The sequence below is a fragment of the Enhydra lutris genome, unplaced genomic scaffold (assembly GCF_002288905.1).
Source record: "Enhydra lutris kenyoni isolate GAN:26980312 unplaced genomic scaffold, ASM228890v2 scaffoldscaffold83, whole genome shotgun sequence".
Classification (NCBI taxonomy): Eukaryota; Metazoa; Chordata; class Mammalia; order Carnivora; family Mustelidae; genus Enhydra; species Enhydra lutris.
In genome coordinates, this window is record NW_019154167.1 from 4,899,019 (window position 1) to 4,910,957 (window position 11,939).

Sequence of the window (11,939 nt, forward strand, 5' to 3'; positions counted from 1 at the left end):
GAATGGGAGAACATATGTGCAAACAACATATCTGGTAAAAGGTTAGAATCCAGGGCGCCTGGGTGGCTCAGTGGGTTAAGCCTCTGCCTTCAGCTCAGGTCATGATCTCGGGGTCCTGGGATCGAGCCCCGCATGGGCCTCTCTGCTCAGCGGGGAACCCGCTTCCCCTTCTCTCTCTGCCTGCCTCTCTGCCTACTTGTGATCTCTTGCTCTGTATCAAATGGATAAATAAAATCTTTTTTTTAAAAAAAAAGGTTAGAATCCAAAATCAATAAAGAACTCAAACCCCCCCAGAAAACTCAACACCCCCCAGAAAAAAAATCCAGTTAAGATATGGGCAAAAGACATGAATAGACACTTCCAAAGAAGACATCCAGAAGGCTAACAAACATATGAAAAGACGCTCAACATCACTCACCATCAGGGAAATATAAATCAAAGCCACCATGAGATACCCCCTCACCTCTGTTAGAATGGCTAAAATTAATAAGACAGGAAGCAACAGATGTTGACGAGGATGTGGAGAAAGGGGAACCCTCTTACCCTGTAGGTGGGAATGCAAACTGGTGTAGCCACTCTGGAAAACAGAATGGAGTTTCCTCAAAAAGTTAAAAATAGGACTACCCTATGATCCAGCAGTTGCAAACTAGGTATTTACCCACAGGACACAAAAATACAGATTCAAAGGGGTACATGCACCCATGTTTATAGCAGCATTATAAACAATATCCAAGCTATGGAGAGAACCCAGATGTCCACTGACTGATGAATGGGTAAAAAAGAGGTTAGACACACGCACACACATACACACACAATGGACAATTATTCAGTCAGCAAAAAAAAAAAAATGAAATCTTGCCATTTGCAATGACATGGATGGAGCCAGAGTGTATTATGCTAAGTGAGATACGTCAGAGAAAGACAAATAGCGTATGATCTCACTCCTGTGGAATTTAAGAAAAACAGATGAACATATGGGAAGAGGGATAAGAAAAAAAGGAGAGAGGGAAACAAATCATAAGAGACTCCTAAGGATACAGAACAAACTGAGGGTCAATGGAGGGAGGTGGGTGGGGGATGGGCTAGGTGGGTGATGGGTATTAAAGAGGGTACTTCTTGTGAATAGCACTGGGTGTTGTATATTAGTGACGAATCACTGAATTCTACTCCAAAAACCAATATTGCACCATATGTTCAGTAAACCAAAATTTAAATTAAAAATAAAGAAAAAAGAAAGAGAGAGTGAGGGAGGGAGGGAGGGAGGGACAAAGCAAGAAAGGACAGGAATGAAAGAAACAAAGAAAGAAGAAAGAAAGAAATTAATTCTGTGTGATTTCACTACATGTTCATGGACGAATGAGAGTGGGAAGGGTTTTAAAAATGTATTAGAGCGGGAGATGAACCATGAGAGACTGGACTCAGAAACAAACTGAGGGTTTTGGAGGGGAGAGGGTGGGGGTTGGGAGAACCTGGTGGTGGGTATTAAGGAGGGCACGTATTGCATGGAACACTGGGTGTGGTGCGTAAACAATTAATCTTGGAATGCTGAGAAATAAAACAACATTTTAAAAATGTATTAGAAAAATAGATTTGACCTTATAGATAACTGTAAAGGCGGATCTAGTAACACAACTGACAGGAATAACACTTTAGCGGGCAAATGAATGCAGTATAGTTAAAGTAAATCGATGATTTTGCTGGGAATATATTGCACTAAAGACATACAATAAAGTAGGTTTGATACATTTGGTAATGTTTCATAAATGGGACAGGTGTTTTAAGGTTGGGCAGAATGGCACAGGTCCAAACGCTAGAGTAGGTTGGGCACTCTTGAGAGTTATAGGTCTTTTTGTGCCAAGTAAGGTGGCTCTGAAAAGAGCCTTTGGTTTGCAAGGTGGTGAGGCGGTCCTGAGGTAGATCATTGGCGGAAGGTGTACCTGAGGATGGTCTTGTTGGCCTCAGACACGGGGAACTTGCCAATCTCCCGGGAAGCAGCAGGCGCACAGCTGTCTGGATCTCCCTGGAGGTGATGGTGGTGCACTGGGTGGAGCCGGCCCGGCGAGAGACCTCGTTGGCGATGCACTCAAAGATGTCCTTGATGAACGAATCCAAGACGCTCACGGCCTTCTTTGAGAGGCTCAGACCCTCGTGAACCTGCTTCAGAACCCTAGGGAAGTAGGTGGCGAAACTGTTGTGGGAGTGGCGGTGGCGGCGGTGGCATTGGCCCCTTGGCAGCTTCTGCTTCGGGCTCTTCGGGTCGGCTTCTGTGGGCTCCTCCATGCCCAGGCTTTCCTCCCGAGAGGTCTCACAGCCTGGCTCCGCCAGGTAGGGCTCGCCTTTCCCATGCTTCAGAAAGAAGGACAATGGCGGCGGGACGCCTGGGTGGCTCAGTTGGTTGGACGACTGCCTTTGGCTCAGGTCATGGTCCCGGAGTCCCGGGATCAAGTCCCACATCGGGCTCCCAGCTCCACGGGGAGTCTGCTTCTCTCTCTGACCTTCTCCTTGCTCATGCTCTCTCTCACTGTCTCTCTCTCAAATAAATAAATAAAATCTAAAAAAAAAAAAAAAAAAGAAGAAGGACAATGGCGGCTGCAGAGGGGCGGGGCCCATTTATAGTCGCTGCATTTCCTGACGTCACAGGCAACCTCCATACCTGATTGGACCAAATGCAAGGCAGGAAAGCGGGCTCTCTGCCAGGCTGTGTCACCTGTGATTGCATACCCTTGAGCCTGACATCACATTGGATAATCAGAGTGGGAATCCAGTGCCCTCTAAACTTCTTGGGACCTTGGTCAGGAAAACTTTCCGAACATTCCACTGAAGGTGTATCTTACCTGAAGCTTTTCAATATGAAAAAACAACAGATCCTGGAGGAGTTGTATTTTTAATGGAATAGCTTTTATTCCACATCATTACCCTATTTCTGATAAGCAGTAAGTGCCATTGTTTCAGGATGTGCTAGAAGTACGTTACTCTGGAATCAATGTTTTGGCCTCCTCTTACAATCACAGTCAATGTAAAATGGAGATGATAAAAGCTCATGAGCATATGGAGAGAGAGAGGAAAAAAAATAAGGACTGGGTGACTTATCTAATAAATTTGTTATTGGAGCTAGTACTTCTTGAGCATCTTCACTTTCTATTCAATTTCTTCTTCTCCTTCTCCTCCTCTTCCTCTTTCTTCTTTTTCTCCTTCTTTTTTTTAAAGATTTTATTTATTTATTTGACAGAGAGAGATCACAAGTAGGCAGAGAGGCAGGCAGAGAGAGAGAGGAGGAAGCAGGCTCCTGCTGAGCAGAGAGCCCCACGCGGGACTCGATCCCAAGACCCTGAGATCATGACCCGAGCTGAAAGCAGAGGCTCAACCCACTGAGCCACACAGGCGCCCCTTCTCCTTCTTTTTTGTAAAGAGAGGGAGGGGAGGAGGAGCAGAGGAAGAGGGGGAGAATCTTGGGCAGCCTCCATGCCCAGCGTTGAACCTGTGAGGGCTCAATCTCATGACCCTGAGATCATGACCTGACCAAAATCAAAAGCCAGAGGCAAAACCGACTGAGCCACCCAGGCACCCCTCTATTCAGTTACTTATTTTGGCAGGTAGGGAGTACCACACAGGAAAGTGTGGCATAAAGGAAATCAGTTTCTTTCCATTTTTTCTACCCAAAGACATTACATTAAGAGGCACCAGTTAGGAGAGGGAGGGATTTAATCTGGTCAGAACTAATGACACCTCTCCTAATAGATCGTTGTGGCAGTCTTCCGTGAAAGTGCTGAGAGAGGGCCAGCAGGATGGGATAAACCAGAGCTGAATCTTTATTTCCCCGTGTTTCCTGCTCAAAGCTAGAGGTGAGGAGATAAACCTGGGAGGTAATTGGCTATAGATCTGATAAAATGCCTGGTGCCCTGTGAACCCTCAGGTTTGTCCCCATGAGATAACAGGAGATCCCAGAAATCTCAAACAGGTTTCATGTGTGTTCCTGGCCCCATCCTAGTGGGATAAGATACGTCTAGTACTCTGAGTAGAATGGAGAGATGCCCAAGCAGCCAGGAGTCCCCAGTAAGCCTCCATTCTGGCACAGTCACTTGAATACCCTTTTTGCCAAGTAATCAGACACCAGAAATCACAAGTGGTGAAACTGGTACTAACAAATCACAACATGGCTGGACCCAAAGGCTGGTCAAAGATCAGTTTGCTTAACTGTTCAAGGAACTACTATCATTGTTAGACACTCTGCCTACGTAACAGGTGCTGCTGCAGGAGAGGAAAAGGAACCGCACATGGTCGGTTCCCAGTGTCCACCAAACTCCTCCTTGTCCTAACCGCCTGGAACCCGCAGCTACCACAGATAAGTCTCTCTGAAGACTCTTTCCCCCACTCTGGATTTCTAGGCATAAGATCAACTGACTGGAGCTGGTATCTCACAACATATAAGCTTCGGTTGCCTCTATCAGCAATACTATGAAATATTTCAGTCAGAAGAAAGGACAGCCAAAACATCAGTTCATTGATGCCTTAACAGGAGAACTTCAGAAAGCCCTCACCCTAAGCACCAAAATTATAAACTTTGCAGCTTTGGCTTATTGAGAAGATCTGACTGCCATATCCCAAGGCCATACTTCCAGAGGAATGACATTAGCCAATTTGGGGACATTTCTTTTATGACTCAGAATGGGCTGCTGTCCTGAGCCAAGCCACCATAGCTTGAACAGGAACTCTCTCATGTGGCCAGCGAGGTACCCATACAAGTGAAGCTATTCCTCTTACTTCTTATCAAGGCCTGCAGGAGACATGGAAATCCAGCCTCCAAACACAGCACACTAAGAAGCAGTCATACTGATAAAAAAAATTTGTTTTAAAATCACCAGGTATTTATTAACTTGAAAATTGTTTTCTTGAAGATACTGAGGTCCTCTACTGGGTATTTACCCTAAAGATACAAATGTAGTGATCTGAAGGGGTACATGCACCCAAATGTTTATAGCAGCAATGTCCACATGAGCCAAACTATGGAAAGAACCTAGATGTCCATCAAGAGATGAATGGATAAAGAAGAAGTGCTATATATATATATCTATATATCTATATATCTATCTATATATATATATATATATATATATATATATATACACACACACACACAGTGGAATACTATGCAGCCATCAAAAGAAATGAAATCTTGCCATTTGCGATGACATGGATGGAACTAGAGGGTATCATGCTTAGCGAAATAAGTCAATCAGAGAAAGACAACTATCATATGATCTCCCTGATATGAGGAAGTGGAGATGCAACATGGGGGGTTTAGGGGTAGGAAAAGAATAAATGAAACAAGATGGGATCGGGAGGGAGACAAACCATAAAAGACTCTTAATCTCACAAAACAAACTGAGGGTTGCCGGGGGCGGGCGGGGAGGAGGGTAGGGAGAGGGTGGTTGGGTTATGGACATTGGGGAAGGTATGTGCTATGGTGAGTGCTGTGAAGTGTGTAAACCTGGCGATTCACAGACCTGTACCCCTGGGGCTAATTATACATTATATGTTAATAAAAAAATTTAAAAATTAAAAAAAAAAGATACTGAGGTCCTAAAAAATACCCACACAGTGGAACTGCTGAACAAATATAAGTGCTGATAGTTGAAAAATATAAAATTTACCCCCAATTTTCCAAATATCCACAATAGAGAAAGAAAATTTTAAATGGAAAATATTTTAAAATTAAAAGCATATTTTGTCAATAATCTCGGAAATGCATGCAAACAACTACTTTGTGTGTATTCATGAAAAAATCAATTACAGAAATTGACCCCCCCAAAAGGAGATAAGAAACATCAAAGAAATTCAGTCAATCAATGAACTATTGTCCCAATGGCAAGGCTTCCAAGGTTGTTTTCTGCGAAACCGTTAAGGAACAGCAGATGCTACTGTTAATAAAAAGGAACCTGATTATGAAAGGAAAAATATGGGGCGCCTGGGTGGCTCAGTGGGTTAAAGCCTCTGCCTTCGCCTCAGGTCATGATCCCAGGTCCTGGGATCGAGCCCCGCAATGGGCTCTCTGCTTAGCAGGGAGCCTGCTTCCTCCTCTCTCTCTCTCTCCACCTGCCTCTATGCCTACTTGTGATCTCTGTCTGTCAAATAAATAAATAAAAATAAAATATTTTTTTAAAAAGTAAGGAAAATAAGTCATTTTTATTACTAGAAAACAAAATGATGATTAAAGGAGTGAAGAAACCTTACTAAACAGATTTCTGAACACTCCCATTTACAAATAAGGATACAAAAGTCACACATGAGATATTAGCAATCAAATCTTTTCTTAGTCTGATGAAAGATGCAAGAGACATCTCATTTTCTCTGAACTCCTCTCATTAAGTCATCACAATTACAAAGAAGCTAGCAAGCAAACAAAAGCCAGGGAAAGGACCACACCAATTTCTTCCTCTAACTCCACAGGTGATATCCCAGAAATGTTCCTCCTGGGTTGTCCTGGGTCATCTTTCCAGCCAGGGGCTGTGGCACAGTGGTTACACATCCTGCGTTGGCTGAGCCAGTGAAGAGTGGGGTATGAGCTCCTCTCTTTGCGCACTCCCATTGTCCAAATGATGCGTACTTATTAGTATTTAGTTATGGTTTGTGTACTCGGATCATCAAAGTTATTGTAATTATGATTCCTATTGTTTTATGTAGGCACTGTTTGTATTATATTGTATATTGTATATACAATATATGTATATTGTATTATATTGTAATATTGACTAATTCATTCTATTATTATCTTTTTTGTTTCATCTCAGATCATCTTCCATCTTCCTAAATTACATTCCTGAGACATTGCTTTAATATGGTTTCATTTGTTGGAAACACTATGAGTTATGACTTTTCTCATGTGTCTGTATTTTGGAGTTAAGATCTTAAGGTAGCTGCATTGAGATGTACACTGCATTCAGTGTATAGGGAATTTAATCAGGATTAATAGCTGAGGAAGGGACCAGATATATATTAATCAACTCTTGTTGATCAGACCTTGGGCGTGGCTATTAGGGCAAATCCCTGAGCTCAGGCAAGGCCGCTCTCTGTAGCTGAGGTAACGACTGATAAGGTTAATGACTGAGGACTGCCAGAGGACGGCACTCTAAGCAGCTGAAGCAGAGGGTCTGTCTGTCCTTGAGGGAGGTTCCAGGTGGTCAGTGTCCCTGCCCATCAAATGATACCTCAGCGCTTACTTTTGGTGTCCATTTCTTGATGAAAAGAGGGCTGCTGTCATCCTATTTGGTTCTCTGTTTTTAGGCATCATCATGCCCTTTTGTCTGCTATTATGCTCTCTATACTTACATCATAGTTTTACTACAATGTGTTCACATGGCTTCTTGAAACCAGAATGTCATGGCTTCCAGGAATTTGGAGAAATTACCAGACATTCTCATTTGACTGTTATTTTTCCAAAATTCACCCAACTTTCTGCTTCTGGAATGCCTATGAGATGCACATAATAACTATTTACCCCATTCCTTAAACCTCTTTGCCTTGCTTTCATCCTATTTCTCCCCCTATCCTATGAGGAGGTGTTCTGTATTTTTTCTTTTACCTGTCTTCCAGCTCACAATGCTCTATCCAGCTATGTCTCAGTTGTTGTGTAAAATGTCTTTCATCTTTTGCTCTAGTGGTTACAATGATCAACCCTAGAAAACTCATTTAGCACTTTTTTGATAATTAGCTATATCTTTTTCATATTTCATATGTCCTGTCATTTATATAAATGTTTGAAGCAAATTTATTTTTTTTTTAAGATTTTATTTATTTATTTGACAGAGATCACAAGTGGGCAGAGAGACAGGCAGAGAGAGAGGAGGAAGCAGGCTTCCCACTGAGCAGAGAGCCCGATGCGGGGCTGGATCCCAGGACCCTGGGATCATGACCTGAGCCGAAGGCAGAGGCTTTAACCCACTGAGCCACCCAGGTGCCCCGCAAATTGATTTTTTAAGTTTGGCATTTGGCAATAATTCTCTTAAGGTTTCCATTCTGGTCTCTTATTTGATTTTGCTGAGGGAGGCTTGTTTTTGGATTATGTGCTTGTATGGGGAGACTTTATCTGCAGGAATCTTGTAAAACCTTCAATAAAGATTAAGCCCCCTCTAGAAAGGATTAGATATGCATTAGGCATGTGTCTGGGTTAACAACCAGGAATTTCCTGGATCATGCAGACAGTGTTAATTTGAAGGACACATCTTTTTTTTTTAAGATTTTATTTATTCATGAGAGCATGAAAGGGGAGAAGGCCAGAGGGAGAAGCAGACTCCCTGCAGAGCTGGGAGCCCAATGTGGGGCTCAATTGTGGACTCCAGGATCATGACCTGAGCCCAAGGCAATTGCTTAACCAACTGAGCCACCCAGGCGCCCCAGCCTGACACATCTGACTGCACATTGGTCCAATGGCTGTGAGTCAGCAGTTCCATATCTCTGTTTGGCTTACTCAGAGTTGAGTGAGGCCGGTGCTGCTTTAACTGGATACTTCCATTATCCTCATGATGCTGATGTCCCAGTCATGAAGGTTTGCATTTTCCACAGGAAAAGGTTACAGGCCTCAAAGAAATAGGATCAGATATATCTGAGTGACTTAAGGTAGACACTTCAGTTACAAAGGAACCTTCTAAGCTGTTCTTCCTTGAACTCTTTATTTAGGGACTTCTATACTGAGTTTGGGTTCTCCCTTCTGTTTTTGAATGAAATCTATAACAAGGTTAATGTTGAGTAAGTTTGAGTGGAGTATGTTTGACTTATTAATACTATTTTCCCAGGGTTGTGGCTTATAATTTGTTATTTAAGCAATAAAACCATTTCCCTAAATTTTTCTTTATCATTAACCACACCATTAGAGAATGAATGTTCAATAGATACCCTTTGTCCTCAGTCACCTTCCCTTCTGAAGTGAACAACCAGATGTATTCCCCTTTTCTGTCAACCTTCAAAACCCATTTTTCCTCAGTCCACATTGGATTTCATATCAGTCACTCCCCCTTACACTTTCCTTTAAAGACTATGTGGTGCATTTTCAACATTGTTTTACTCATGGTCTTATTTGATTTCTGCAATTACAGATCCAAAAAAAATTTTTTTTGACTCTTGCGGACTATTCACATTTGTCTCCTTCTTTGGATGAAAATGTTATCACATACAGGAACATTAAAGATTATTTTAAAGGTATAAGTGTCATTCTTAAAATATTGACCAAATATTGGTCCCTAAAAGAAATCCTAATTAATGTCTAAGGATTGAAATCAGATTATCTTTTTTCATCACATAGATAGGAAGCTAAAAAATTAAAAACACAATAAAATTGAGCAACATTCAAATAGTTTTGAGTAAAAGAAGGGTGAATGAGGTCACCTTAGTTCTCTAATGGGACCTCATATAATCAATATAATGAAAAAGGCAGCACAAGTGCCCATGTACAACTCAGGTTTCATACCTCTCATGGGTTGAATTACGTTCCCACAAGTCCATATGAGGAAGTCCTAACTTCAAGCAGGGCCATATTAGGAGATAGGGTCCATAAGGAGGCCATCAAGTTAAAATATATTTTCTAATGTGGGCCCTAATCCAAATCAATGTTGTCTATATAAAAAGGGGAAATGTGGGCACTGAGACATGTGTATGGAGAAGACAATGTGAAAAGACCTTGGGGGAAGTCAACCATGGAAGAGTTTAGGAGAGACGCCAGGAATACATCCTTCCCTGACACATCTCAGAAGGAATCAACCTGGACTCCAAACACTTGGTTTGGAATTCTAGCCTCGAAAACTTTAAGACAATACATTTCTGTGGTTTAAACTCCCCAGTCTGTGGTACTTTGTAGTGATAGCCACAGCACAATAACAGATTTAGGTTTTGGAAGTAGGGTAATGGGCCAACAATAAATTGGGACTGGCTCTGAAACTGGGTAATGGGTAAGAGTGGTAGAGTTTTGAGGTGCATGACAAAATAAACCAAGATTGTTTTAAGGGACTGCTGGGTGAAATATGTATACTAAATGTACTTCAGGTAAGAGCTTATACAGAAACGAGCAGAGCTGTAGAAAAAGACTTTATCATCTTAGCAAATACATAGAACATGAAAAATATGTTGCTAGAAATGTGAATGTCAAGGATGCTTCTGGTGAGACAGAGGATGGAAATTAGAAGCCTGCTATTGGAGACTTGATAAATGGCCATCCTTGATATCAAGTAGCTGAGAATTTGGCTGAGCTGTGTTCTAGTGTTTGGTGAAGACTAGAAATTTTACATGATAAGCTGGGACAGTAAGCTGGGGCAATTTCAAAGCACACTGTTCAAGGCATGTCCTGGTTTCTCCTTGCCACTCATAGTAAGTGACAGAGGAGAGACAATGATTAAATAATGTAGTGTGAAACAAAAGCAAAATAGCACATGATGATTTGCAACCTCCTCCACCTATTTAGATAGACCACTTCAAAAAGGGCCCGAGGATGTGGCTGGAAAAACAGTAGTTAGGAGCTTAGGCATGCGGCACATGGGTCCCATCAACCATCTCAACAGAAGCCAGGAATAGAGATATGGTTGTCCAAGAAAGATGTACAGAGGACCCTCCTGTGTGATGGCTTGAATCCTCTGAATTACAGAGGAAGCCAACAAGTGTTTTATTCTGAGATTTTTATATTGGCAGAAACATGTCCAGCTTGGATTGAAAGGGAAACAGATGGAACAAATGAAGGAAGATAGTTGTACTATGGGGATTCTACAAACAAGAGGGCCTGTAGATGTATCTGGCTGGAAACATGCATTATCCTTCAAGAAAGGGGGCAAATGACCCCACAGAAGTTTCAGAGGCTGGCAGGGCTGCCACAGTCACTATGGACCCAGAAACACAATGCCAGGGGATAGAGCCAACTCCCCCTTCATTCCTGAGACTGAAGTCAGCCCATTTTCATTTCTCCTTCCCAGATTTCATGTGTGTCACTCACACTTGCCTTCCTAGTATTCCATCCACAGCCTGACTTAGGTGAGTTTTAACATTGGTTTACTAGGGATCCCATTTGATTTCTAAACCTCCTGGGCTCCAAATGTTAGGACCACCTATGGTGTTCAGAATGTACTCCAGCAACTCTGGACACCTGGGAGGTCACTACTTACTGTGGACATACCATGGTCAAGAATGTGAAGCTGCCACTCCATGGGACCAGCGGCCGGAGCCTAGAGCCAAAGAGGATTCTTTTCAATCCTTAAAATCTAATAATAATGTTCCTTACTAGGACCCAAACTTGTTCGGGACCCACAACCCTCGTTTCCTTTTCCAGTTTTTCAATTTTGGAATAGTGATGTCTGTCCTGTGCCTGTCCAGCCATTGTATTTTGGAAGCAGATACGCTTGTCTGCTGTCACACATTCTCGGTTAGACGGGAATGTGGCCAAAGCATTAATCACGGCTGGCAATGTACCCTTATCTGATGTACACAGTATTTTGGTGAGATCTTGCCTTAGCATTGATGCCAGAACCAGTGAAGGTTTTTGGTGGCATTCACATGTCACCATTCAATGGAAGAATATATTGTGCATAGTATATGACTTTTGGAAGTCCACTGGATTGAACTGTGGTGTCCTTAAAAATGATACACTGTAATCCTGACCGCCCCCCCCCAGTCCTTGAGAATGTGACCTTATTTGGTGATGGAGGCTTCACCAAAGTAAACCCATGTTCAGGTGAAATAATTAGGGCAGGCCTTACCAATAAGGCTGCAGTCCCCATAAAAAGGGGAAATTTGGAGTCACAGACACTGACAGAGGGAAGACCACATGAGTCGATATTGTGAGAACATGGCTATTGTAAGAAAAAGAGAATGGACTTGGGGCACCTGGGTGGCTCAGTGGGTTAAAGCCTCTGTGTTCGGCTTGGGTCATGATCCCGGGGTCCTGGGATCGAGCCCCGTATCTGGCT

At 42.5% G+C, this 11,939-nt stretch overlaps 1 protein-coding gene across 1 annotated transcript; it reads right to left on the minus strand.

Annotated features, from left to right (window-relative positions):
• Positions 1–1,918: 1,918 nt before the first annotated feature.
• Positions 1,919–11,488, minus strand: LOC111161288 (histone H2B-like). Its single transcript, XM_022524869.1, is given in 3 exon segments — positions 1,919–1,983; positions 1,986–2,346; positions 11,255–11,488. Coding segments are annotated over 3 exon segments (660 nt in total).
• Between the last annotated feature and the right edge of the window lie 451 nt (positions 11,489–11,939).